General features: G+C 48.9%; 2 protein-coding genes and 1 long non-coding RNA gene across 15 annotated transcripts in view; 2 read left to right on the top strand and 1 right to left on the bottom strand.

Annotated features, from left to right (window-relative positions):
* The window catches only part of PPP4R4 (protein phosphatase 4 regulatory subunit 4), a 199,062-nt gene extending 195,172 nt beyond the window's left edge, over positions 1-3,890 (top strand). For 3 of the 6 annotated variants that reach the window (XM_073241912.1, XM_073241911.1, XM_073241918.1), the window contains one exon: positions 2,663-3,890. In XM_073241912.1, the coding sequence (XP_073098013.1) occupies positions 2,663-2,957 (295 nt within the window). In that variant the 3' untranslated portion in view covers positions 2,958-3,890. The remainder of the gene's footprint in view (positions 1-2,662) is intronic. The other 3 variants (XM_073241917.1, XM_073241913.1, XM_073241914.1) reach the window with 3 other exon arrangements.
* LOC108398548 (alpha-1-antitrypsin-like) lies at positions 1,308-11,546 on the bottom strand. Of its 2 annotated transcripts, none has more exons than XM_036991940.2 (5): positions 11,340-11,546; positions 5,569-6,223; positions 3,880-4,150; positions 2,439-2,586; positions 1,308-1,579 (listed from the first exon to the last, which is right to left on the bottom strand). In XM_036991940.2, exons 2-5 carry the CDS (start codon positions 6,218-6,220, stop codon positions 1,388-1,390), a joined length of 1,263 nt encoding a protein of 420 aa, XP_036847835.2. In that variant the 5' UTR covers positions 6,221-6,223; positions 11,340-11,546; the 3' UTR covers positions 1,308-1,387. The 2 variants fall into 2 exon arrangements, with proteins under 2 accessions (XP_036847835.2, XP_036847834.2); XM_036991939.2 differs by lacking the exon at positions 11,340-11,546 and adding an exon at positions 9,494-9,650.
* On the top strand, positions 4,157-27,455 carry LOC108398630 (uncharacterized). Of its 7 annotated transcripts, none has more exons than XR_012133702.1 (6): positions 4,157-5,071; positions 10,740-10,801; positions 11,777-12,172; positions 12,477-12,562; positions 24,903-25,078; positions 27,244-27,455. It is a non-coding gene; the product is annotated as an uncharacterized lncRNA (long non-coding RNA). The 7 variants fall into 7 exon arrangements; XR_012133703.1 differs by lacking the exon at positions 4,157-5,071 and having other exon boundaries at positions 10,604-10,801; positions 11,777-11,872; positions 12,055-12,172; XR_012133700.1 differs by lacking the exon at positions 4,157-5,071 and having other exon boundaries at positions 10,603-10,801.
* The last annotated feature ends 282 nt before the right edge of the window (positions 27,456-27,737 follow it).

Here is a 27,737-nt window from a genome sequence, read left to right as displayed (position 1 = left end):
ATTATGCTATTGTAAGATTTACTTCAGCCTGCTAAAAGGCCCAGCTTATATTTTTGACTTCACTCAGGTGCTGGATAAAGGTTCCTCCTCCAACCCTAATCAAGTAATTTGCAACCTGGGCAATTAATTTAGCAAGCAAGCCCAGTCATAAACCACATAGTAAAAACAAAACGGATTCCATCTTAAAGATAAGATTGCATTTTAAAACTCAATTAGTAGTAAGTTTCCTAACATACTCTTTAACAAATAGACAATAACTCAGCCCAATTTGGGAGCAGGGCAGGCAATCTTGATTAATATGCTCCCAGAACAAGAAGCTGCTATCCTGGGAAGGAATCAGAGCAGCAAATTTCTTGTGTTAAGCCAACTTTGCAAAACAACTCTGAAGATTGATGAGGAACTTAGTGTCTCTCCAAAGATAAATATTTCGGGACTATTTGGCAGGTCTGCATCCCTAGCCCTTTGTCTCTCAACTGCCTCTAAATCCCCTAGACAATGCACCACCCCAGGCTCCCTTGTCCCCTCCTGGCCTGAGCCAGGAGCTCTGTCCTCTCACTTTATCTCTAAATAAGTCTCTCCCTGGCTCTCCTACCTTGTGTGTTTGCTAAGTCCATTCTTCGACTCTGCAAACAAGAACCCCGGCACCAGAGTGATGTGTTTGAGGGCTCCCAGGGCAGAGATGGAATGACAAGGACAGAGGTATGCATTCCCAGTCCAGTTCCACTGGAAAGGGCTCCAGGAAAAATCACCAGAGTCACTTGCAGGAAAGACCTATGAGATGCTACGAGCCCAAGTGTGGTGCAGATGGCGGCAGGGGCGGGGTGGGGGGAGGGACGAGAAGGAGACCTAGTCTCCTTTCTGCTGGTGGAGATGTGTCAGTTAGGTGCCCCTGCGTGAACAGAAGTCTCTGGGAGCCACAGGGAGGCAGCCTTGAGGTGGGCACTGGCAGCAGTGAGGGTGAAGGGTGCTCATGGGGGCGCAGTGGACACCAGCAGGGCTGGGGTTAGCAGGAGGACCTAGTGGATGTGGGGTGGAGGCAGGGGTCATTGGCTGGTATCTGAACCTGAGCGATTCCCCTCCAGGGATTCCCAGTTGACTGGGAAGCCTGGAGCTTTTTCTAATGACTGGGGAAGAGCCAGAAAGCTGTGGGTTTCCACCACCATTTCATCCTGGCCAAGCACTGTGCCTGGACAGTGTGAATGCCTAATAACCATTAGTACAGGGGGTACATGAAAGATTCCTGTGATTTGGACTCCACAAACATCCTGGGGGGTTAAGGGGAACTCAGAGATGAGAGGACGAGGGACTTGCTTCTCACACTCAGGCCTGGGCCAGGTCCGCCATTCTTTATTGTCATCAAGGAGGAGAGGGCTGCATCCTGAGGCAGTTAATTTTGGGTGGGGTTCACCACTTTTCCCACGAAGAGGGGGCTCTTGGTGATCTCATCAATGATGATTACGAGGTAGGGCCTGCTGAACGCGACACTTGGGGGCATTGACATGGGGATGGCTTCCACGAATGTGGTCCCGGCAGCCTCTGTCCCCTTTTCATCGATGGTCAGCACAGCCTTATGCAGCGCCTGCAGGGGTGAGAGTACATGGGCCTGCACTGAGCCCAGAGAGGCTGCCTGCCCCCCTGGGCCCAGAGGCCTGGAGCAAGGCCAAGGAGAGAGTGTTACACAGGAAGGGCACCCTGGGCCTCCCTCCTGCCCTGGCCTGCTCTGGCATGTGCACATACCCCCTCCCTGCAGGGGGCGCACAGGCCCCACCCCCTTCCCAAGGCCCTCACCTGACTCCACCAGCTGCCCCTCACTTCCCTTCCCGACCGACCTTCTCAGCCTCCCTGGGAGGCAGCTCACAGCCTCGGGACCCGGGACCTCTTCCTGTACCCTGTCCTCCTTGCCTCATCCTTTGGGTCCGACATCAGATTTTCAGCCCCTCAGGGACCAGGACTTTGATGGGGACTTTCATGGCACCTGGTCCGCAGCCAGGGGCCCGGGTCACAACCAGACACTGAGCTGCAGGTGTTTCTTTGGTCACCTGTAACCTTCCCGAATGAATGGGGTCTTTCGCTGAGATCGCTCATTAACTCGGACTCGGTAATTAGTCAGGAACTCCCAGTGTCACAGATGCAGGGGCCCAAAGTTCTTTGAAATCCCTGAACCTAAGCCTGTCTCTGTAAAATGGGTCCCTCCAGGCCCCAAGAAGGGAAGGCCTTGGCCAAAAATGAGAGAGGGCCAGTGACGTGAGCTCAGAGGAGACCCCTAATGTGCCAGAAGCACACAGCAGACCACGTGCCCGCCTTACTGGGCCCAGTGGCGTTCCTCAGAGGACCGTGCATGAGGGTGTGTTTGCGTCCCTGTGCTCCTTCCCCAGACTCACCTCTGAGCTGAAGCCCACACTCCACAGGCTGCCCTGCAGACCCAGGGACAGACTCACCTTGGACAGCTTCAGGGGCACCTCCTCAGCGATCCCTGAAAGGTCAGCCTCGTTGCTGAAGACCTTGGTGATGCCCAGTTTGCTCAGAAAGGTTTTCAGATTATAGGTGCCGGAAATGGACAGTTTGGGCAAATGCAAACTGGCAGACCTGTCATGTTGGTTAGAAACAATGGAGTGTCACAGCGCTGAGAGTGTTTCCTTTTCTGGTTGTTTCTCCCACCCAGCACCCTGTCTCCTTGCCCACACAAGGACATGAGGTCCCCGCTGGTCTATTCTATCTTTAGCTCCACGACGTCCTGGGTCAGACAATGTTGGAATCACAGAGATCAATGGTCTTGTGCTGCAAAGTCTCCAAATGCCACCTCCTCTGAGGAGCCCTCCAGGATGCCTCTGGTAAGCGTTTTGGACACTGTCCTGTATAGGGTTTTGTTACACCCAGACTGGGACTTCTCCAGGCCAGAATCCCTGGGAAATAGGAAAGGTGAAGGTGCTGAGAGACATCTGCTCAGTGAAGGATGAGTGACTGCACAGACTGGGACACTCAGCTGCCGTTTTCCATGGGACAAAGTGTGGCCCCAGGAAGGGCCTAACATGAGTTTGCTGCCTGGCACTCAGCTGCCTCTGACCCATTGCAGGTTCAGCATTCTCCTCTCAGCCTCTGATGCCAGAAACGTGGGAGAGAGGTGGAGCGAGAAAGAGGGTTTATGATTTCTCTTTTAATTTTTATTTTATGGTCTTTATATTCATTTATATATATTTGCTATCTATTCTTTTCTATATATATTTATTTTAAATTTTAATCTGATTATATATGTTTATATTGCATATATTTATACATTTGTATTTTGATAATATACATGATCAAATATATCATGCAGGCTCGGGCATATTTATGAATGCAGAGATGTGCACTAATTTGGGGTGCATGCTCAAGTAGTACGTCACTGCAGGGACCCCAATCAAACCCTGCATGTCTGGGGGCTGAGGAGCAGGGACTGTGCTCAAGCATATGCTGGGAGGTCGCACCCTGGGCTCGCTCTCCAGGTCTCCCCCAAGCGGCCTCTGCCCCCGGGCTGGCCATGGACTTTCCATCCTGAAGGCCACACTCAGCTGCCCCTTTGCCAGGAAGCCTGCCTCTCCCTTCTTGGTTCTCCCCCAGGAAGTGCTGGCATTGCTCACCCTGCCCTGGGCTCTGGCCACCTGGAAGGGGCAGTGTCCGTGCTGGGGAAGGACGTCCCCAAGGGCAGGATTGCATCTCCTCACCTGTGGGCACCGCCCCTCTCACAGAGCCTGGCTGGCGGTGTCTGACCCGACCCCGGCCTCTGTCTGGATCCACCTGATCATGCATGGTTGTGTGGCCCGTGGGACGTGGGCCTACCTCCCACCCCCTGGCAGGCCTGATGTGGCAGCCCCAGGGTTAGCCTCTGCTTTGGGAAGTCACCTTGAAAATCTCTTCTCCAGGAATTTCGTAAGAACTTCCTTGGTGAGCACGGCCTCGAGATGCTGCATTTTCCCTGGGTTGGGCAGGATGAAGAAGGCGGTGGCATTGCCCACGTAGTCCATCAGCAGCACCCAGCTGGAGAGCTTGTCACAGAACTGGATGTCAAACATGCCCAGGCGGGTCATCATGGGCACCTTGACTGTGGTATTGTCATCCACGTGGAAGTCCTCCTGTGTGGTAAGCACAGTCTCAAAGGGCTTCTCCCATTTGCCTGAAGAAAAGGAGGATGGGCATCAGCCAGGTTGGGGAAGGCAAAGATAAATGTGGTTGAGAAAGGAGCCCTGAGCCTCTTTGGTGAGAGATGTCTCTCTGAGCCTCAGCTTTACCTTACCTTCTATAAAATGGGTCTAAAGAACACTCAGTCTATCCAAGGACTTGAGAGGATAATGCCAGAAGAGCAGGATCCAAAATTTCTGTATCACAGGGGTTAAGGATGCCAACTGGCTGTGCAGAGTAAGCATTTGTGCATATATTCTGTGTTTATTTATTGGAGGGTGGCCTGGGAGATTCTAAGTGAAAATTATAGCACCAGTCATACTTGGCATCTCCTCGTCTGAGTCTCCCCACCCCTTGTTAATCGGAGGTTCCCAGCAGTCAAGGAAATCACTCCTGTTCCAACCTCATGGCCTTTCCCTGGACCAACTTGTGAAATGCAGATGCCCGGGTGGCTCCCCTGCTATACCAAGAGATCATTGCCATCCTCGCAAATCGGAGTGGGAGGGTGCCTCAGAGAGCCCTGAACCCCACTTTCCCCACTGGATGGAGATGGAAACTGAGGTGGGAGAGGGCACGAGACCCACCTGAAGCCCCACAGCAGGGCGGGCACCTAAGACGCTGGCTCAGCCTCAGCCTTCTGCGCTGCCCTGCTGCCTCCAGAGCTAGGAGCCCACGGGGGGAAGGAAGCAGCCCCTGGCCTGGGCTCCCCTCCCAACCCAGGCAGTCTCCACGGCCTGTCTAGACCCCTCAGCATGCCTCCCGGGCCTACAGGTTCCTGACATTCTCATACTCAGAGGGGGGAAAGGCACATTTAGTTGAGCACCTACTATGTGAGTGTATAGTCCCCTGTTCTTTGTTGCCTGTTTAATCCTTACAGAAACCCAACACTAAGGCCATGATGACATCCATGTTACAGGTAGGAGACTAAAACCTCAAAGTGGGAGAATGCCTTGCCCACAGTCAAATGGCTCAGGAACAGCAGAGGGAGGATTGAGGCCTGGTCTTTGTGACTGCAAAATTGTCACTATTTCTACTGTGCTAGAGGTGTTGGAAGTGTGTCCATGAAACCCTGTTCCCTTCATAGACTCTGCTAAAATTTGTTTTTCTGGCCGTCTATTTTGGGAGACATTGTGTATTCTACCTTTCTGTCTGGTAGGGATTTATAGTGCGTATGAGGACATTAAAGGCTCTGAAAAGGCCTGCAGAGATGATGATATGACTGTTTTACCCATCATTCTCTAACCTTATTTGATCATGGAAAGTGTTTGAATGGTGTTGTGGGGAAACTGAATAACATATGCTGGGAGGCACTGCCGTAACTATGCTGCACTGCCATGGAAAATTTAAGAACTGAGTGAGAGCATTTTTGGTTGTTCTTGTGGGGACCAGCTTAGGCTGGTTGTGCAACCTTACCTTTAAAGAAAATGTAATTCACCAGAGCAAAAACTGTGTCTTTGTCAAGCTCTTTGACCAAATCCACAATTTTCCCTTGGGTTCCCTTCTCTACATAATCATTGATCTGTTTCTTGGCCTCTTCTGTGTCCTCAAAGTTGATGGAGAAGGCTTGTGAGTGGTACAGCTGCTTCACATCCTCCAGAAATTTCTGTGTTAGTTTCACAGCCTCGCTGATGAACAGGCCGTTGCCCATGGTCAGCTGGAGCTGGTTGTCTGGCTGGTTGAGGGTCTGGAGCAGTTGCTCGAAACCTTTGTGGATCTCAGGCTCTGCTCTCTCGGTGAGGTTGAAATCTAGGCCGTGCAGGATCTGGGTGTGAGTGTCACCCTTGGTCCCCAGGGAGAGCATTGCAAAGGCTACGGCAATGCTCACTGGGGAGAAGAAGATGTTGCTTGTGTTGGATTCATGGGCCACCTGGCGGTACAGGCTGAAGGCAAAGTCAGCCAGGTTTGGGGCAATCTTGTGGACGGCTTGCTGCTGGTGGTGTTCATGTTCATGGCTGTGTGCGTCTGTCTCCTGGACCATGTCTCCCTGGGGACTGGTCAGGGAGCTGGGGACCAGGCAGCACAGGGCTGCCAGCAGGAGGAGACCCTGTGTGATGGAGGATGGCATGTCCTGCAAGAGAGGGAAGGGGCACCACGCCCAAGTCAGGCCACATGACGAATCCTTCTGCCACTCAGTGGCACCACGGAAAGCAACCAGAGTTCACTAATTCTGCATCGTGTGCCAGCCTGTGCCAAGCGCTTTCCTGCATCCTTGCCGCTCTAAGACTCAGAACAACAGCAAAGGCTTTACAGTGCTTACCACGTGCCAGGCCCCATTCTAAGCACTTTCCTGTCTCATCTCACAGCCCTCCTGTAATGGGTATATGGGGTCAGTCATGTGACACTTCTCCATTTACAGGTGAGGAGACCAGGGCCAGAGTGGCATAAGTCACCTGTCCAAGGCCACAGAGCAAGAGAGTAGCAGGACCAGAATCACAACCCCAGGCAGCCTGGGTCTGGAGCCCCTGCTCTCCATGGCTCCCCTAACATCTGCAAGGACCCCATCTTACAGAAGGGGACACTGAGGCACAATGCACATGAGAGCCTTGTCACGATCATCCAGGAAGCATGCCAGATGGGGCTCAGGGATGACGGGGTGGAGAGCCCTAGGAGGACTCCCACTGAGCCCTGTTATTTAATGGACAGAGAAGCTGCTGCCCAGGTGGGGGACGATCTTGCCCCGTGGCACACAGCCAGACACAGCGGAGCGGTGAGGACACCCACCTGCTGGTTCCCGCCCAGACCCAACCTGATGCCTCACACTTCATCCTCCCTTTTCTTGTTCCAAGGCCACACAGCAGGTCGGGGACGAGGCTGGAACAAGCCTTGGTTTCCCGCCCACTTGATCTGCAGACTGAGACAGCCATGTCCTTGGGTCTCGCACTCTATGAATGTCAGAATGGGGCCCTGAGGCGCGTGTATGGGTTTTGAGCCTCCTGTTCAGCTACATTTTGCCTCTTGATTTGTTCCTCACGACTTAGGGGGCCAAAACTTCTGCTCTTTCCATGCCTTCTTATTAAAGACAGCACCCCACACCCCCAAAGCCTAATGCTGGGGAAGCCAACCAGGGATGAAAAAGCAGGCAGGGAAGCCCCAGTGTACGGACCAGGTGTTAAACCGCAAGGATGAAGAAGTCACTGTGCCCTTCCCAGCGTCTGGGGCAGGTGGCAGCCATCTTTGCCAGGTAGGGGAAGGGTGCAGCATGCTATCCTATCGCCTAACCCCATACTCTTTCCAGCCGGGAGCATAAACTGAGTGACTGAAAACAACCAGTGGGGTATAGGGAAGCAACTGGCACATAAGGTCACAACCTGCTGAAACCTGGCGGTAGATAAGCCCAGGTATGATCTAGCCCTGTCATTTACGGACAAGTGGCCTTGAGCAAGTGACTTCACTTCTTTGAGCCTCCACTTCCTGTCTGCCAAGTGGAGAAAATCTCTTGGGGCAGATGCGAGAAATGGAGAAGGTGATGGGGTGGAAGCCCACCCCACACCTGCACACAGGTAGGGTTCATGCTGATGACTGGATTTCTTCCTCACCAGCTGCCACATTACCCAGGACCAGAGACTGGGCTCCTGCTTAGCCATGAAGTGCCTCTGAGTTTGGAAAATTTTAAATTAAATTCTCCAAGTATTCACTTTTTTTTGCCTACTAACTGCCAAACCCCTTGCCTAGCAGACATCAGCCTCATCGTCACCATCATCCCACTCAGTAAACCTCAGACGTTTCATATGCACTGTCTCATTAACCTTCCCTGAAAGCTTACCATATGAAGTGGGAATTATTAGTGGCACAGTTTGTAAATGTAGATATTGAGGCCTACAGGTCTTATGTAACACAGACCTAGTTGCTTACAGAACTGGGATTTGATCCTAGGCACTCTGATTCCAGAACTTGGCATTTATCCCTTCTCCGTGTGTAAAGCTGAAGCCAGAGCCTTTGAAACAAAACCTCAGAGGTGACCTGGCTGAAAAGAGGGGTAGCATCCCTTTGTGGCTAAGATCAGAGGTTACAGGGCCACAATGCCCAAGTTCAATTTGCTCTCCTCTGTGTGACCTTGGACAAATTACTTAACCTCTCTGAACTCCCATTTCCTCGATATAATAAAGGTGCCCTGCCTCATAGGGCTACTGTGGAAAGTGCCAGGAAATGCCTGGCGCACCACCAGCTGTCAGGAAGCATCAGTTGTACTGGTGCTGTCGTGGCTCATGGAAAGCGCTGTGTGGGGTCTGGCTGCCTTGGACATGGTCACTTTTGTAGCCCTCAACTCCAAAATCTGATGACAGAAAAATCATATCCTTCCAATGCTCTGGAGATCAAGGCTGGGGGAGGTGGGGTGAGGGGACAGAAGGCCAAGATTATCTACATTTTTCCCAAGTGGACAGAGAAGTTGAACAATCATCAGCGGCCACCCAGCATCAGAGAGCCTCTAGGCCAGTCCAGGCCTCCTGTTCCCCAGCAGGTGCCTGAGACCCAAGAGAATTATGCTGGCAGTAATTCAGAAGTGTGGGTTCTGAGCTAGGCAGCTGAGTTTGAATCCTGCATGGTGTGTAATTTGGGGCAAGTTATGAGCCTCTCTGTCCCCAGTTCCTTCATCCATAAAATGGAAATTAGCATGGGAACCACCTTGGAAGGCTGCTGTGAGGCTTAGACGTGTGACTGCATGTGAAGAGCTTAGCTCCACCTGGCTGGGGGGAGGGCTCAGGAACACAGCTCCAGGCCCCGGTGATGGTGCCCCTCCCAGGACTTCCCATCTTCCGCCGTGCCCAAGGGTGCCCGAGGGTACCCAGAGGCTGCCCAGAGGCCCAGTGTGCACAGGGAGACACCTGTTGCTACTTCCAGGCTGAGACCTGGTTTGGTTCTTGTTGAGAATGGAGGCCTGGTGGGCATCTGGAGCTCAGAGCTTCTGGTCTGGCCTGGCATACCTACTAGGTCCCTGAGCTCCTCACTGTTCCTCTCTGGGCCTTATCTTTCTCATCTGTAGAAGGGGAAAAAGATATGCATCCAAGTAGTATGGGAGGTGGCGAGGTTTGCACGATTAACCGACAGGAAACACATAGGAGTTGTGCCAACAGAAACATGTGCCTGGGGTCCCAGGACACCAGAGCCAGATACCCACTTCCACTTGTGCCTACAGAGCACCAGTTTATTCACCAGTAGATCCCGTGGAGGCCTGGCAGGCTAGGGGAGCAGGAAAGGCCCTCCAAGGCTGCTGTTACCATGACGACACGGGGTCCAACCCCAGCCCGCTCTCTCCTCCCTGCATCCCTGGGGCCTGTGCAGACAGCGCAGGGACCTGGAGGCATCTGTGGAGAAGCTCACCAGGGGAAGGCATACTCACGATCTTAATGGTTCACTGTCCTAAAGGCCAGGGTGGTGACCAAGGCTGAGGAGACAGAGCCCTGTCCTTGTCTGTATTTAAGCAGTGGATCCAGAGGGATGATGGGAAGGCTACCAGTGAATATTAACCAAGGTCACCCAGTTATCAGAGGAGCAAACAGGGACTAAGTCCATTGGCCGGAGACTGAGCCACCCGCCCATGTTGCCCGGATGTGGTCTGCCTGGGCAGCACATGGTGGTGGAGGTAGCAGGTCCGGGACAGGCAGGGAACAGGGACAGTTCCATGTGCCAAGGGGAGTCATGGTACCCAGCTCATAAACCACAGCATCCAAGGCGGGGTGGCATGACTCAGGCATTCTCTGCAGCAGCATTTCTCTGCTGGCTACACTCCTGCTGGGGAATTCTCGGTGGCTGCCCCACCGGTAGCAAGAGCTCCCCTTTACTGAGCCACCTTGAAGTGCTCAGAACCACTGGAGATGCACTGCTGCCCTGGGGGCGTGGGTAGGAGTAGGTTATGAGCCCATTTGGGAGTTGGGGAAACTGAGGCCCACAGTGGAGAGGCTGCTCATCCAAAGTCACACCAAGTATCACCAAGCCTCAGATCCAAACCCCTCTGGACTTCTCCAGGGAGAGAATGGGCTGTGACCGATGCTGACACAGTCACTTTAGGCTGGCATGGGTGGCTATGGGCACAAGCCGGGTGTCTGAAAGTAAACCTGTAAAGAAGAGCTGTGCCTCCCCAGGCCAGCTGCTTCACCTCTCTGAACCAGAAGGTGTTTCTATCTGCCTCGTAGGGGCTGGGTGGCCCCGTGTCCTAGCATGGCCATCAGGGACACACACAGTGACCTATGCGAGGCGCCTGGCACATGGGAGGCCTTTGTTTGGTCTGCACAGTCCCCTGCCCATCCCTGCTCTCTGTGCTTCTCTGGGCAGGAAGAAGCTCGATTCCTGGCCAGCCTGAGGCCTATTTCTGTTTCCATTGGATGTGGCTTCTAGCAGACTAATGCGGTCCACACACTGCTCAAATTTTCCTGGGGAAGGTGGCCCTGTGCTGGGACTGTTGGCAGGCACTGGGGTGCTGGGGTGGGTGGGGCTGAGGCAGTAGGTGCCATTTGCCCACAATCCCCTTAGGCAGCTCCGGCCGACTGCAGCGCCCTCTGTGCCCCGCCGTGCCTGCCGCACAGCGTGCTGCCCTTGGTGCTCGCTGCGGAGCACATGAGGATGCTTTGTCTTCTCTTGCTCCCCAGGCCCAGCTGTGGGGCTCAGGCCCAGGAACCCAGTTCCCCTGGTCATGGTTGTGAGATGGAAGGTAAGCTGTTTAACCTCCCTGTACCTCAGTTTCCCTGTCTGTAGAATGGTCAGCTCCAAGCCCAGGATCGAGCGCACACAGTAAACCCTTTGATTCATCTCCCCCCCCACCCCCTGACCCCCACCAGTGGGTCTACCTGGTGTCATGCGGGGTGGGTGAGGGCCCTTTCCCCCAGGCTTCTTTCATTCAATAGTGCAGTAACTTGTGAGGGGAGTAGGTACCACCCCCATGCAGGAGCACAAAGGAGCTCAGAGAGGGGCGGATCTCTTCTCCCATCCCTCTCAACTTTCCCCCAAGCTGGGTGAATGGGCATCTGTCCCAGGCCTCTATATCCACTCACAGCTTGGTGTGGTTCAGGTGAGGACTCCTTCCATACATCCTGGGCATTTCTGCGCCTCCCTATGTCTCACTTTCCCCATCTGTGCAATGGCTTCCCACCAAGCCCAGCTGCCCATCCCACCTCTCTCACTGGATGGACAACAGCAAGGGCCCCACCTTCCAGGCCACTGCCAAGCTCCCTGCCCCCTGCCCCCTCTACCTGCGATTCCTGGAGCTGTGGCGGCAGCTGCTCCCCCTGCAGCAGCCCCACCCCCTCCTCCTCCTCCTCCTCCTCTGCGGCTTGGAGCTCTCAGGGCTGCTGCAGGCCTTGGGTGTTTTGATCGTAGAACCAGTTTCAGCTCACCAGCCCAGGAGGAAGGAGACTTGTGGTGGAGGGAGCAGGTCCGGGAGGGGCAGGAAACAGGGACAGGAAGCCACCTTGCACAAAGTTGCTGCAGGAAGCCGGGTGCGTCTTCCAGGCCCAGGCAGTCCTGCGTGTCAGCTCCTATTCCTACGCGTCCAGTGGCGTGACCCAGGAAGAGTCACCCACTTCCTCTAAGCCTCTGTAGGAGGGGCAGTCCCACTAGGCTCAGAGGATTAATGGAGAGGACAGGTGTCACTTTTCTGGCCCAGGACCTAACACCTGCATCTTGGCAGATTTCCAGGGCCAGCTGTAGAAGGAAGAGGACTGAGCCGCCCTGCACATGCTCCATGGGAGCCCCACAGAAGCCGGAAGGGTCTGTGTGTGCGCGGGTGTGTGTTCCAGACCCCAGCCGGGTGCAGAAGGGATGCAGGACAGAGCAGGGGCCTGGGGCATTTAGAGGAGGAATGAAGGCAGAGCATGGTGGGCAGGTGGGGCTCAGGGCTGGGGTCCCATCCCTTTTGACTTAAGGACTCCATCCATCCTAATCTTCCCTTGCTCCCCATTCCCCGAGTATTTCATGCTGCAGAGAGACCCTCTAGAAACCTGTCCTGGGAAGAAGAGGGGGTGATCTGGCAAAATGAGCAAGGACAGAAGGACCGTGCACTGTGTCCCAGGAACCACAAGCCACGGTAGGGAAAGTCTTGTCCACTTGGTTGCACTTGGGCCAAAAGAAGCCCCTGAAGTGATTTCTTTTCTCCTTTCAGCCATACTTGGAAGCACATGCTTGCTTTCGAGCAATGACGCCATTTCTCAAACCAATTCTGCTTTTCTCCTCCCCAAAGACATGGGGTCAGGGCCCTCTCTGGGACAGGAAGAGAGAAGGGGTTGGCAAAGGGCCCCCCACAGGGAGGACTGGGTGTGTGGGACTTGCCTCAGCTGTGAGGACTGTGGGGCCACGGGAGACCCTGATGGACTTTGGGACTTGTTTTGCAGATTTGCAAGCCCTGCGTGGGTGGCTCCGATAACAGAGAGCAAGAGCGCTCTTTGAACTTGCCCGATCCAGACCTTGGGTTGAAATGGTTCGATTTACCTTGTATTTTTCATGTTGACTTTGGGCATTTCTGTATGCTTGGTTTTAATGAGTCTCTTGTGCTATCACTGTTTGCAATACAAAACCTCCAGACTGACTCCAATGTGTGGCTTGTCACCACCTGTCATAGTAGCCAGTACTTCTCAAACATTTGTATCCTTCAGGCTCTGTTTTAATCCCATGGGGGGGATTAAATTAATATTTAATATTAATATTAATATTCCCTTAGTACAGATGAGGAAAGTGAGGCTCAGAGATTTCCCCTGATGCAGCCAGCCTGCCTCCCTCCCCCACTTCTCCTTCCCATCCCTGACCTGTAATCAATAGCTTATGGGGTCATCTTCCTTAGTTTCCCTGTCTGTTCATATATCTGTTCATTTGTTCACTCACTCACTAACCATCCTGTGTTGATCGCTTTTGGCTCAGAGTTTACAGAGGTGAAGTGATGCGGTCCCCACTGCCCAGAAACTCACACCCTGGTGGGGTCCCAGCCTGGGGACCACAGAGGCCCCTTCAGAGGGAGGATATGGCAGAGGGATGGAGAGGTGGGTGGGCTCCAGAGATAAGCAGGTGGCAGGAGCTGCAGGTGAGGGCCATGTTGGTGAAAGTGCCAAGGAGGCATGGGGCTGTCCCCAGGGCCCCCTGGACGCTGGCCTGGACCCACATCTCTGGACTTTCTGTTCAGTACGCCTGTCAACCCTCCAACCTCCCTAGACAGAGTTCACCTCATCCCCTTGGATGGGAAGGAGCAAAGACTCTAAAGCCAGGTCCATAGCCAGCTGGCAGGGCCCTGCAGACAGGGGACTTCACTGCATCTTTCCTATCTGCTTCTCTGTTCCATCCTATCTCAGAGCCAGGGCCCAGACCCCGTCACCTCTCCCAGGAACCCCTCCTTCTCCAGTGCACTCATCAGAGAGCTGAGAACTTCCCCGGGGACCTCACTTCTCCTAAAGTCCTCTCTAGTGGGGGTTGTTTATTCCAACGCCCCTGGCCCCAGGGGCCGTAAGAAAGTCCAACTGTCCTGGCCTCACCCTGCCTCCAAAGCCCTCTAGAATCATGTAATCCCTTCCCTGGACATTCCCACCTTCCCCATACCTTGGACTTTGATGTCAGGTCTGACATCTCTGTTGTCAACTCTTTATCTGCAGCCCCCCTTCTGTCCTTGACCCTCATGGGACCCTCATGTGGAGATGGTGGAGTGTGACCGGCTTAAACTCATGGCCCATCACTCTAGCCACTCTCCTGTCAATACTGTGGTGGGTGCAGAGTAACCTCCCCAGAGATGTCCCTGTCCTAATCCCCAGGCCCTAAGAATGTGGCACTTACATGGCAAAAGGGACACGGCAGATGTGATTAAGGTTAAGGATCTTGAGATGGGAGATGATTCTGGATTATCTGAGTGAGCCCAGCGTCATCACAGGGGTTGTTACAAAGAGAGGCAGGAGGGTTAGAGCTCGAGAAGGAGATGCGACAACAGAAGCAGAGGCGGGTGACGCGAAGTGGGGGCTGTGAGCCCAGAGAAGCTGATGGCCTCTAGAAGCGGGAGGAAGCCAGGAAAGGGGTTCCCTGGGAGAGCCTCCAGAGGGAACACAGCCCTGCTTGCACCTTGGTTGTAGGTATCTGGCCTCCAGTACCACAGAGTAACGGGTCTGTGTCACTCTCAGCAACTAGGCTGCGGCTGTCACAGCAGCGGTAGGAGACGAATCCAGCCTTCAACTCTCTTTGATTTTTCTTTGTGTCTGCCCGGCTCTCCGTCAATCTAGCTACTCCCTGTCCCCAACCTTCCCTGGGCCACTTCTGGAGAAAACCAGCTGGAGCCTCACCCTGGCTTCCTGTTGCCACTGAGATAAAGTCCCAGCTTTTTCGCACAGCATCCAAGGTCTTCTGCAGCCTGGCCCCTTCTTCTGGGCTGATCTCAGCCCCCCCCCCCCACCCCCCACTACACTCCTCACTGCAGGGGTCAGCAAACTATGGCCCACAGGCGCACCGGCCTGCTGCCTGACTCTGAATGGCCAGCAAGCCAAGAATGTTTTCTACACTTTTAAATGACTGAGAAAGAAGTCCAAAGAAGCGTAGAATTTTGTAACACAGACCATTACAAGTGATTCTGTTTTCAGAATCCACATACGATGTTTCGTGGGAACACAGCCATGCCACTTGTTTATTATCTGTAGCTGCTTTAGTGCTGTAGCGGCAGAGCTGGGCCACTGGGGAAGGCCACATGGCCTCAGACCCTAGAGTAATTCCTCTCTGGCCCTTCCAGAACAAATTGCTGGTCCCTGCCGGAGACTATAGTCCCATTCACCAGCGCCGTTTGTCCCCCGTGGCATCGCACCTGGGGCTGCCAGCCTTCCTGTTGCAGAAGCTGCCCCCTGTCCTGGGAGGGAAGCACCTGGGAAGGGACTCTGCGACCCTACGTGTCTGTCCAGGATAAACGCACCAAGAAGCCTTCCTGATCCCCACCCTGGCCATGCCTGGTTACGTGCCCCTCCTTGCTGCTCTCAGCAGTCTATGTACAGCCCTCTGTAGTGTTTGTTACAGCAGCTGACAGCTATTGAGCCAAACACAGCATTTTAAAGACATGAACTCTTCTTATCCTCACAATATGCCTAATGAGGTGGGTGCTTTTGTTACTCCCATTTTACAGATGAGGAAGCTGAGGCTATAGGAGTCGAGCAACCACTCCCGGGTCACAGAGCTGGTGAGCAGTGCAGGGAAGATTTGAACCATGAGGCGTGACTTGCCAGGGAGTAAATGTGAAAACCTTTAGAGTGCTAAATATTTGTGTGGGACTGGCAACCCCTTAGATTACAAAACAGTTGTTGCGTCTATTTGAGCTGGAGGCCATCCTCTGAGGAAACCCCTTCCTGGGCCCCCTGGGAAGGGAGACTGAGGGAAGGACAGCAGAACTTCCTGCTTGCCAAGCCTGGCTGCCCACTGATCCCAAAGCTGCCCCCCAGCCCTGCCTCCTCTGTCTGCTCTTTGAGAAAGAGGGGACACTCATGGCAGGACTGCAGAGGCACTGCTGAGCCAGGATGTTGAAACACCGCCGAGGGAGGGAATGGGGTCTCATCCCACCTGCTGTCTCTGTTCCTGTCCATGTCCCCTCCAGCCGTTCCCCTGGGCTCAGCCTGGTGGGTGCAGGGACCTCCCTCCTTGGCGAGCTGACCCTGCTGGCTGCCCACAGCTGTTCACTGCACACTTCCAGCAAAGGCCAGCCATCCTCTGCATGACCCCTGGGTGCCAGGCCCTCTGTGCGTGAACTCCCATCTTCCCAGCAGTTTCACAGTGAAGTTTTATTACATCCAGTTTGCAGGTGAAGCTCAGGGAGAATGAATAGGATGACTGAAACCTCTCTTAAACCCTCCTCTCCCTCCACCTCACCACTGCCGCCACCCTGACATGTGCTGTCATCACTGCCCTGCCTTTTCTTTCTATATGTGTATTTTTCTGAGGTGTTATTTGCATGTAGCAAAACCATAAATCCTAAATGCACAGCTTGATTTTTAAATTTGTGTACATCTGTGTAACTGCCACTCTGATCAGGAGATCACACGGGTCAACCCCGGAAGTTTCTTCCCGCCAATCTTCCAATCTCCCCCTGGAGGTAACTTATGTTGGGACGGCGTGTCTCCATAGATTAGTTATGCCCTGCAGGGCATGTGAAAAGGAGAATACACTATGTACTTTCTTCACGTCTGGCTTCTTTTGTTCAATATCACATTTCTGACATTTATTTAAGTTGACGCCTGTATCGGTAATTTGCTGAAGTTTCTTGCTGAGTACAATTCCATCATATGGCTGGGTCCCAGTTAGAGTATCTATTGATAGATGTCTGGGTCATTTTCAGTTTGACTGTTAGGAATAAAGTTCCCATGAGCTTTTGTGTACAAGTCTTGTGTGTGAACGTTTTCATTTCTCTTGGGTACAATGGCTAGTTAAAGGCTAGTAGTATTAAACTTTAGAAGGATCTGCTGTCTCTCCTCTGTACTGTCCCTTCCTGATGTCTATGAAGTCTTCCACAACTGGAGCGGACAAGCAGTTCAAATCCTAAATCTGCCTGTAAGTGCTGAGAACCTGGAGCCAGTCATTCCAGCTGCTTTGTGGAATGGAGATGATAATCTTGACATCTTGGGCTCCCAGGGGTATTATGTGAGATATAATCATGAAAGCCCTGGTTCACTACACTCTGTTTCCTGTTTCTTTCACCCTCAGGGCTATGTGATGTTTATTTCAATGGCTGGCAAATATAAATTAAATAATTGAGTGAACAGACTGGGAACAAAAAACAAAATTGCCCCAGGCATTTAGTGAGAAATCAATGATTTCCATTGCACAGAAGCAGGCTTTCAGGGGCTCATAGCCACCTTTTCACTTTGCGGGATGTTGGGCAAGTAAGGCAAACAGAGTTCCGTCAATACTGCCTTCTGTGAAGAGGGTCTGTGCAGAGCAAACAAGAGGTGTGCGTCGTCAGGACTTGCTCTGCCATTTCCCTCCACCTCTGGCCTCCACTGGGTTGGAAGGGAAGCAGGTGGTTCTGGTAAGCAGCCTGGCTCAGGCACTGGAACCTGGGGATGGAATCATAGGTTCATGGTCCACACACACAGATGCCCACTCGGAGACACTGGGGCTCCCCTTTCTTGTATGCAAACCCCTGGAAAAAATGATGGTCCTGATACTTCCTGGAACAGTGTGGACTTTGGCAAGAACTTGAGATTTGGATAGTCAGAGTTGGCCTCCGTTCACTGTGGGCAAGTTACTTAACCCCTCATGGTTTCACTGTCCTTATCTGTAAATGAAGATTATGGTTCCAAGGTCTTAGGGTAAAATTAGTGAATATATGTAAAGGACCCACATATAGCCAACACACAGTAAATGCTGATTCCCCCTCTCTTCCTCTTTACTTCTTTCTTGGTCTTTTGGTTTGGTTGAACATGAAGAAGTAAGAGAACAATGCCATTCACAAGACACTGTATAGGTTAAGAGCCACCATCTATGCATATAAAAACTAAAGTAGGAGAATCAATTCAAGATGGCGGCATGAGAAGTGAGACAGAGAACTCCTCCCAAAACCACATATAGTATGAAAATATAGTGAATACAACTAATGCTAAAAAAGCAACAGGAAAAAAGGCTGCACCAGACTCCAGACACCTGGAGAACAGAGTAGACCTCATGAAACAGGGTAACGTACCAAAGCCTTGATCCAGTGGGACCCAAGCCCTTCCTCTACCCCAGCTCACCGGCAGGAGGAAGAGAAACGGAGCAGGGAGGGGTTGGAAGCCTAGGACTGCTGAACACCCATCTCTGGAGACCTGCTTTGGGAGCCCAAATCTACATTGCATGGTGCTCTGAAGATTAGTGGGGTTGGAAAGCTAAGACAGGTGGAATACGTGGACAGACAGATTCCAGCCATCTGTGGAGGACAGCGATCCACATCAGGCTGCTATGGAACAAAGGAAAGGTGGGCATCTGAGAGGCTTCCTAGCAGCGAGAGGGCTGCTGAAGGGGCAGGGTTTGCATGGAGCTTGCTGCATGGGAGAAGGGATAAGTGGACAACGTTCTGCCTAGAATATTCTCTTCCTGGATATCTTTGTGGATGGTCCTACACTGCATTCAGGTTGTGCCTCCAATGGGCCTTCACAGAGAATGCTTTCATTGGCCACCCCATCTGAAACATCAACCCTCCTACATCCAGACACAGTATCCCAGACCTGCTTTGGGTTTCCTCATGGCAATTATTACCTGACATTATTATATTATATATCTATCTTTGCATTATAAATTACTTGTTAATTGTGTTATATGTGTATTGTTGTTTATATCTGTCGCTCCCACTGAACTGTAAGTCCTACATGGGTGTGAACTTTGTTTTTCTCTGTGCTGCATCCCCAAGGCCTGGAAAAATAACTGGCACATAGTAGGGGGCTCAAAAATATTTATTGCATGAATGGAAGATTGAAAAATCTCTGGAGAAAATAATAGAAACTGTACCAAGGACTGGGATGGTTGCTTAGGACATCCAGTCACATGTAAGCACAGGATGTGGAGCGAGTCCAAAACAGCCTCGCAAGACAGTTGTCAGCCATGGGTCCAGAGGACACGCTCAGCCAGGTGGGCTCAGTCCTCGTTACGCAGAAGCTAACACCACTGGGTGGCTCCTCTGGCTTGTGAGATGCAGGAGCACAAGGAAATAATGGAGGTGACCACAAGCAAAGCAGAGTGAAAAAACCCAGAAGGTTGCGTGTGGCATGAGAAAGAGAGGACGGTGTCTCTCACTGTCTGCAAGGTGGCCTTCCCCACCATGTTGATAATCTTGGCTCTGCTGATGACTTCCTGTAAGTAGAAAGAGTTCCAGGTTTTAAATAAGCATGTTTAAGCCCTTACTAGGATTGCAGGAGGTGTGCCTGCCACCCTGCTCCGAGTAGGCGTCTATAACTTGATGCCTTGGGGTGATAAGGTCTTGGCAAGAAGACATTAGAGAAGAGAGGGGCTACCAAGTATTAGTGGCATGGGGTCGCTGTGGATCGGTGTAGCTCTGAAATACACAGAAATGTTAGCCTGACTGCTGCCCCACCCAGGAGATTAACTATGGACGCTGTACCAGGAACAGTTTAGGTCTGCAGGAGAACCCCTTCTCCGTGTCTGCTTGGCGGGGCATGGCTCCGAGTTCCCTGGCTCGCTGCTTCTCCGACTTGGTCATCAGGTTCCCCAAGCTGCAGAGGGAAGTGGGTATATTTCCCTGGGGTTTGAAGTATGGTGGGGCTCACGAGGCATGGGGTCCTTTGAAAATTTGGCAGATTTTACCATTTGCTCCATAATAAATCAGTGTTTGTTTTGACATGAAAATCAGTGACTTTTGAGTAAACTGGGTCTCTGGTAATCTCAAGGCTGGTTTAGGACTCAGCACACACTGGGGGCCTTAAGCCAAGAACTTTGACTTTCTGTTGGGGTGCAATTGCTCTGTCTTTCCAGAGACTCCTCGGTTACTTCCACAGAGAATTAATAGGATAAGGAGGGAATGGAGCAGTCTTCCTGGATTGCTGCATTTGAAGAAGTTTTCCTAAAGAGATATTGTCTCCCATTAAAATCCTAGTAAAACTGCTGAAGATTTCGTGCCACACAGACGTCCAGTCCACAGCCTCTGAGCTGCCAGTCACGTCCTTCCTGCTGACCTCCCTCTGCTGTGCTCTGAAGCAGCTGTTGTAACTCTGAGTGCTCTCCTGGGCCTGTGCTCACCCTGCCTGCTTTTTCTTGGCCTTTGATGTCACCTGCGTCTCCCCCGAGACATTCGAATTGATTGCACAGGATTAATCTCATTTTCCCATCCTTGTCCTTCCTAATGTCACTGTATTCATCCTCCCCTTCTCTCTGGTTAAGACCCCTGTACCCCTGGTCCTTCAGCACAGTTCTCTCTGGGCCCTGATCCTTTAGCTCACCTTCTCCCCGCTGTGTCACTTTATCAGTTGCCAGGCGCCCATGCCTTTCACCTCTGTATTATAGACATGCCTACCTGTTGCTGTGGTATGAACAGTAGAAGCCCTGCTGAGAGGGCTTAGAAAGGACCCTTAGCACAACACAAGGGCCTTGCCTCTGTTATCCACGAGGGTGGTGACTTTGTGACTTACCACACCTTAATTCACTTATTTAACTTTTCAGCCTCTATTGAATGCCTACCACTCCTTGGTACTGGAGCTATAGAAACCAACAAACAATACAGACATCTTTTCCATCCAGATGGAACTTAGAGCTTATGGGGAAGGGAGAAAAGAAATTTCAAAATAAATGCATAATGACAAATTGCTTTGACAAGTGCTAGGAAAGAAAATATAGAATATTCTGAGAGTTTAACAGGATGCAATTTTTTGGCCCACCAAAAGCATTTATTTTAATAAAACAAATTCTACATAGGCTAATTGGAAACTAAAATCCAATGTAAAACACCATAACATAATAAATAAGGGCAAAATTCTCTCCTTTAAAACTGATTTTAAGATTGTAAGCTATTTTATACAGTTTCCCTCCATTCCTCAGTGGTGTGAGTGTGTACGTGTAAGAATTTGCTAAGTTTGTTAGAGACTTTGTCCCTATTTTCTTCTTTAAGTAGGCTTTGTTTACATAAAATTTGGAGCAAGCATAGATACAAAGACTGGAATGGTTGTAAAGAATTTGATTAAATGCTATAAAAATAGCATTGAATTAACCAGTCAACTGCACCTCAGTCCTTAGCTATATGTCAGTTCTATTTACCAAGTGATTTGGGTGCATTTGCGATTGGGATGAAATGAAGAGATTCTAGGCCGACTGTAGGTATGTTCCCCACCCCCCAAGCAGGCCCAAAATGTCCAGCAAGAAATCCATTATCTTTCTTCCAAACTGGGTCCTGTGTTTGAAGCCCCAGTGAATGGCCCTGTCATCCACCCCTTTTGCACAAGTCAGAAACCTGAGCGCCATCCTACACTCCTGGCTCTCCCTTCTGTGGGGTTGTCAAGTCTTTGATACATTCTCAAGTCTCTCTCCTGTCCATCTCCTCCTTTACTCCATTGCTGTTTTAGTCTTTCATTTGGATGGTTACAAAAGCTTTGTCAAGGGGATAAATGAAGAAAGGGTTCTTAGGCAGACTTGCGTTCAAGTCACAGCTCCAAATACAAATTCGCTGAGTTACGTAACCACCCTGCACCTGTTTCTGTTGGTAAACAGAGATAACAATGCCCGCCTTACTTAGGGTTATTGTAAGGACCGACTATAACATCAGGCAGAGTGCCCGGCAAAGAAATAGTCAAGTCCCAGCACACACTAACTCCTGTGGTGACCGTCCTCTCCTTGCCTCCCACCTAGTCCTTCCTTTCAACCCATCCCCTCCCCTGTGGCCAGAGCAAACTTCCTAGAATAAATAATCCTCATCCACCACCGCCACCATTACTTTAAATCTTCAATCATTTCGTTTCATCAAAAGAACAAAGCTCAGAATTCTCAGCATCAGCAGCCTTGGTGACAAGACGTCTGGTTCTGACCCTGATGGAGCGGGGGTGGGGGGGAGCTGAGGTTATATTTATCCTCACACCATAATGAAAACCAAAAAAGTAAAACAAAACATGGTAAACAGTTGTTCATAAGGACTGAAAGCGGTCAGCCACCTCAGGACTACACCCCTTACAACTCTGAGATGAGAGGCATCTGACACAAGCCCACACGCACTCCCGTTTCCTCCCCGATGCAGTTGTCCACACTGTACGTAGTGCAGGAAGACAGAGCCCGAGAAGTGGTCTCCCTGGATGGAGACAGACATTTGGATTAAGGGTTGCCAAGGTGGCTGCAACTTTCGATAGTCTGCTTAGAATTAATATTGGGCTAATTCATATAAAAATGCAGAAACTTTGCACTTGAATAAGTCTGTTCCCTCTAATCTCCCTGCACACCACCATGTTACATGTTTTACATGTATATGTCATATGTATTACATTCTATCTACATGTAAACCCCCAGAAGAAAATGTTATAATTTTAGCTTTAAATAGGCATATCTATTTTGAAGGAATTAAGAGGAAAAAAACCAGGGCTCATGTTACTCACTTATTTACGAGCCTAGAAATTCTTCATTTGTTCCTGAAGATCGAATTTCCTCTGGTATCAGCCTGAAGAATTTCCTGTAGGTTCCAGTGACAATGAATTCTTTTAGTTTTTTATTATCTGAAAACTTGGTCATTTTGCCTTTGTTCTTGAAGGATGTTTGCTCTAAATCTGTAATTCTGGGTTGACAGTTTTCTTTTAGCACTGAAAGATGTCATTCCACCGTCTTCTAGCCTTTGTGCTTCTGATAAACTACCTGTGGAAACTGTGATGTTTCACTTTGTGTCTGGCCTCTTTCAAGGTTTTCTCTCTACTTTTTGTTTTCAGCAGTTGGACTGTCATGTGCCTATGCATGATTTTTTTATTCTTATTCACCCCATTTTAAATTCATTGAGCTTCCAGAACATATAAATTCATGTCTTTCACCAAATTTTGGAAGTTTTGGTCATTATTTTTTGCTCTGTTCTCCTTCTCTATCTTCAAATTTCCTATTTTTCATTCCTTATGGGAGAATTATCCTTTCCTCAATCATCATTATGCTGGCTGCTTTACAATCATTGGCTCTTTGTGTTTTGAGTAACTTTGGATTGGGTTCTGGACATTGTGAATGTTGTGTGAAACCTTAGATTTTGTTATGTTTCTCTGAAAATTGTTGATGGTTTTGTTTTAGCAGGCAGTTAACTTGGTCAGACTTATGGCAGCATAGACGAATCTCACACACATGACACTGAATAAAAGAAGCTCCAAACAAAAAGTTACACACTGTGTTATTCCATTTATGTAACATTCAAAACGTTCAAAAACCGTAAGTTAACTAATCTATGCTGTTAGAAGTCAGGATGCTGTTACCTCTGAGGGAGCTTCAGTGATGTGAATGGAGCACCGTGGGGTGGGGTGGGGGTTTCTGGAGTACTGCTCATATTCTGTTTGTTTTTAGATGTAATTGACATAGAATCACTGTATATTTTTAAAGTATACACTTTGTAAGTTCTGACATGTGTATACACCCATGAAATCTTAACCACAATCAGTATAATGAACATAAACACAATCCCCTCCCCCCAGCGCCCTGGTGTAACCCCATTCCCATACTGGGGCAATTGCTGAGCTGCTCTTAGGCACTGTAGGTCACTGGATACCTATAGATCACCTGGCCTCTTCTAGGATTTTTATAAATGGAATTGTACATAATGTATTCTTTTTTTGTCTGGTTTCTTTCACTTAGCATCTGTGTATCTTCTTTAGTGAAATGTCTATTCAAATGTTTTTGCCCATTTTTTTTGGAACTGAGACTTTTTGTTTTCTCATTTTTCAGTGTTGAGCGTTGTTCTATGTTCAGGAGATAAGTCCTTCATCAGAGATGTGATTTGCATATATTTTTCCCAGTGTCTAATGTCTTCATTTCGTTAACAGGATCTTTCAAAGAGGGAAAGATTTTAATTTTGATGAACTTCAGTTGAATTCATTTATTCTTTTATGGATTGTGTTTTTGGTGTCATATCTAAGAAATTTTTGACTAATCTAAGGTTACAAAGATTTTCTTCATGTTTTCTCATAGCAGTTGGTGGCTTAAAGTCTTAGATTTACACCCATAATACATTTTGAGTTCATTTTTATGGGAAGTGTAGAATATGGATCAAAGTTGCTTTTTTTTGCCATCAAATTGTTTTAGTACCATTAATTGAAAATAATATCCTTTTGTCCAATGAAATGCTCTTGCAACTTTTCAAAAATCAATTCAGCATATATCTGTGGGTCTATTTCTGTGCTTTCTATTCTGTTCCTTTGATCTATTTGTTTATATTTGTACCCACACCACTTTGTTAGCATAACTATGTGCTGTAGATTTACACTGTAGCTTTATAATAAGTCTTGAAATCAGGTAGTATAAGTCCTCCAACATTTTTCTTCTTTTTTCAGAATTGTTCCAATTACTCAAGGTCCAGTGCATTTCCATATGGATTTTAGCTTTTCAATTTATTCATTAAAGCCTGGTGAAATTTTTGCAATTGCATTCAATCCCTTGATCAATTTGGGGGAGTTGACATCTTAACAATATTGAGTCATTTTCTGATATGTGTAGTCACTTCAGTGGAAAAATAAAAAGAAATAGAATGACATGAAAAGGCATGGAGTCAGACTAGGGGTTTCCTGAGTGGCCTTGAGCATGTCACTTCTTACTCTGAGCCTCTGTTTCCTCTTTTGTAATCGAGGGAGAATAATGCTTGGTGTGATCAAGCCAGATAATATAGAGCAGCTGACATATTTCAAGGATAACAAAGCGCTTTTCACATCCTGAATGTTATTGTTAAGCACCTTGTGGGGTTGTCAAAATGAATATCCAGTATGAAAGGCATGGTACTATTTGGGTATTAGATTTTATCCTCTTCCTCCTCATCATTACAGTCACAGTGACTAAGTCCTAAGCTCTCTGCGTGAGGTTCCACGTGCTCACAGTCATCCATCAGCGCTGTTTTGTGATTACCTCAATCTGATGTCCATTAAACGATGTTCACAGCATCGCCTGCCATTTGAAATGCTCACTGCTTGAGGAATCAAATGAAATGATTCCCCAGGCTGCCAATTTCCTTCTACGTGCTGCCTATTTTTCTGGCAGGTTCTGTGGACTCTGGTTTCTGTATTTCCCCCTCCTTCCTTGGTCATGTCGCTTACCAACCTGGTGTTTTGTTTGCAACTGCCACTTGGACTGGCCTGAACATTTGTTCTTTCCTCCCCCACCCTGGGTTTTGTGCCACTCAGTGTTTGCTGGGACCAGGGTTTCTTGGAATAAGAGTTGTGGCCACTACCTGCGACCAAGCCCTGGCGAAGCGCTAGCCCCGGTCTCAGTTGCCCATGGATCCTCTCTCCTTGCACAGCTCAGCCTGCACCAGCTGCCACTGTGAAACCAACCTGCTCCTGAGGCTTTGGAAGATGTGGTAAAAATATTCTCATTTCTCTCTTCACCACTGCCTGGGCTTAGGTCTCAGTTCCCAGAAATGCCAACACCTAGCCCTATTTACATTTCATATAATAACTGCTATATTAGGGTTTAAATTTACTATCTTCTCTGAGCTTTCTAATTTTTCTCATTTTTCTATCTATCTCTCCTTTTGTTGCCCTACTTAGGATTGATTGATGTTTTTATTATTTCACTTTTCCTTGCTAGATTGGAAGATAAGTGCCTTTACTACTCTGTTAGTGCTTACTCTAAAAACTGCATCATGCACTCTTTGATTTATCAAGGTACCATACTTACTGGTACTTTGACCCTACTCCTGGACAGTACAAGGACCTTCAAACACCCTAATTTCATGTACCTCTTCCCTAACATACACGCTGCTGCTGTTGTGTATTTTAGATTCCATATACCTATTATGCAATGATATTATTGTTGTCATATACAGCCAGTATTTATTTATCCATGCCCACATGTTTATCACGTAATGTTCTTTATTCCTTCCTGTGTCTCTGACCTTCCTCCTTCATTTACTCCTTCCCTCAGGGAGGTCTGCTGTTGGCCACTTCTCTCAGCTTTTCCTCCTCTGAGAACATTTGACTTCATCTTCATCTTAAAAGCACATTTTTGCTGGTTGGAGAATTCTACCTTCTTCCTTGGCTGGCACTCTTATTCCAAACTCTATTCCATTTTCCTGCTGGTTTAACATTGTCACCCTTGAAACCTCAGAGGTCACTGTCCCACCCTTTTGAAGATCAATATCCCCACCACCCAGGTTGCTTGCAGACTTATCTTTGTTTTTGAGTTCTTGCAGTTAAAAACAATGTTATGCCTGGGTTTGAACTGCTTTTCTTTTTAAAAAATTTAATTCCCCTTGGCATGTATTAAGTAGCTTCAATTTTGAAAGTGAAGTCTTTCATCGATGCTGGAAATATCTAACCATTATTAAAATTTGCTTCTGTCCATTGTCTCTTTTCTGTCTTTCTGGGACTTGAGTACTGTCTATCTTAGACTTTCTCATGATTCTATTTCTATGCATTGACCCCCTTTGTATTTTTTCATCTTTTTATTTCTCTGTCCTGAACTCCGGGTAGTTTCTTCTGACCTATTTTTCCAATTCACTTAATTTTCTCTGTCACTCTCTCTTTTTCAGTTTTGTAAAATTATTTTAGTACTTTCCCCCTGACACTGAATACATAATAACAATGGGAAGAATGTATTATCTCCTATATTCTCAAGTGAAAAGCCTCAAAATCTACTAATTAAACTTCTTTAAATAATCTTCACACCAACTGTCTGAAAAAGAGCAGGGAATGGCATGTTTTCACCAGAACACTTGTACGGAAGGACCTAGGATGAGTTAGACGTGCTTAGTTGGCCATGTTATATATCATGTTTTTTATATTCTAAAACTGATTCTTACACAGAAAATTTGCTTGTTAAATATTATACAACTTCCAAACACCCACAGGACAAACCCTTTCTCCTGTCACCATGAGAGTGAGTTGCTTTGCAGCAGGTGATAATGCTTTCTGCTTTTACAACAATTCTCTGAGTGATCTCCATGACAACCTTAGGAATCCAGTTTCTAGTTTTTATTTTATTTTATTTTTGTTGAAGTTTAGTTGATATATAATATTATATTCATTTCAGATGTACAACACAGTGATTTGACAGTTACCTACACATTAAATGCTTACCCCAGTAAGTGTAGTTACTGTCAACAAAGAAATCACGATATTATTGACTATATTCTCTATGCTCTACTTTCATCTCTATGACTACTTTATATTATAGTTAGAATTTTGTCCCTCTTTATCCCCTTCTATTTCTTTATTTCACCCATCCCACCACCTTCCTCATGGCAATCACCAGTTTCTTCTCTGTGTCTATTCTAGTTTTAAATGAAAAGGAGTTTTCATGTTTCACCCCGAAGTTCAACTCCTGAATTTTTAAAAACGTTTTGCTGTTCCAATTTTCTCTTTAGTCCATGATTGTAGCCAGGCTGTGTCCTCGAATACTTCCCATAGTTCTGTGGCCCCAGGCTGATGTGTAAGTGGTTACAGTGTATGTATCATCAGCAGCTTTCTCCCAAAACTGTAATCACAGCAGCCTAATCTTTTTCTGTCCCTCTTCACTACAAAGGCCCAATCTTCAGGCATGGCCCAGATGTCATCTTTACCGGAGACTCAGGGAATTTATGTGTCTCTGGAACATCCTAAATGTCAAGATCCTCGGGGTGTTCTAACCACCTTACTGCAGAGGAAACCCTATGGCTATAGGAGGCCGACACCTGTGCAGCCTTGTAATCCTGGGGCTGACTAAATCTGGAATAAATAGCACCAAAGACATACCAAGTCTCTTGTCTCTTTGCCATGCTCTCCTGGAATGGGATTTTCCAAACACGCACTCTACGTTGTATTCTTCCTGTAAGAATGCAATGGCAAGACTTGAAATGTTTGAAGGTCTTTATTCCAGAAGGACTGATAGGAGCAAACGTCCAAGCACAGCCCTTTGTCTGCCCTCAGAGAGCCCTGGGGTTCTCGTGGTCTTTCAGAGACGACCCGCCTCCCGGGCACTTGAGAGAATCTGCCTGTGTTCGCCTCTGGTGCCTCTTAGCATCTAAATTTTCCTCCTCA

Source organism: Manis javanica, chromosome 8 (assembly GCF_040802235.1).
Source record: "Manis javanica isolate MJ-LG chromosome 8, MJ_LKY, whole genome shotgun sequence".
Taxonomy (NCBI): domain Eukaryota; kingdom Metazoa; phylum Chordata; class Mammalia; order Pholidota; family Manidae; genus Manis; species Manis javanica.
This window is presented reverse-complemented; position numbering and strand designations above follow the sequence as displayed.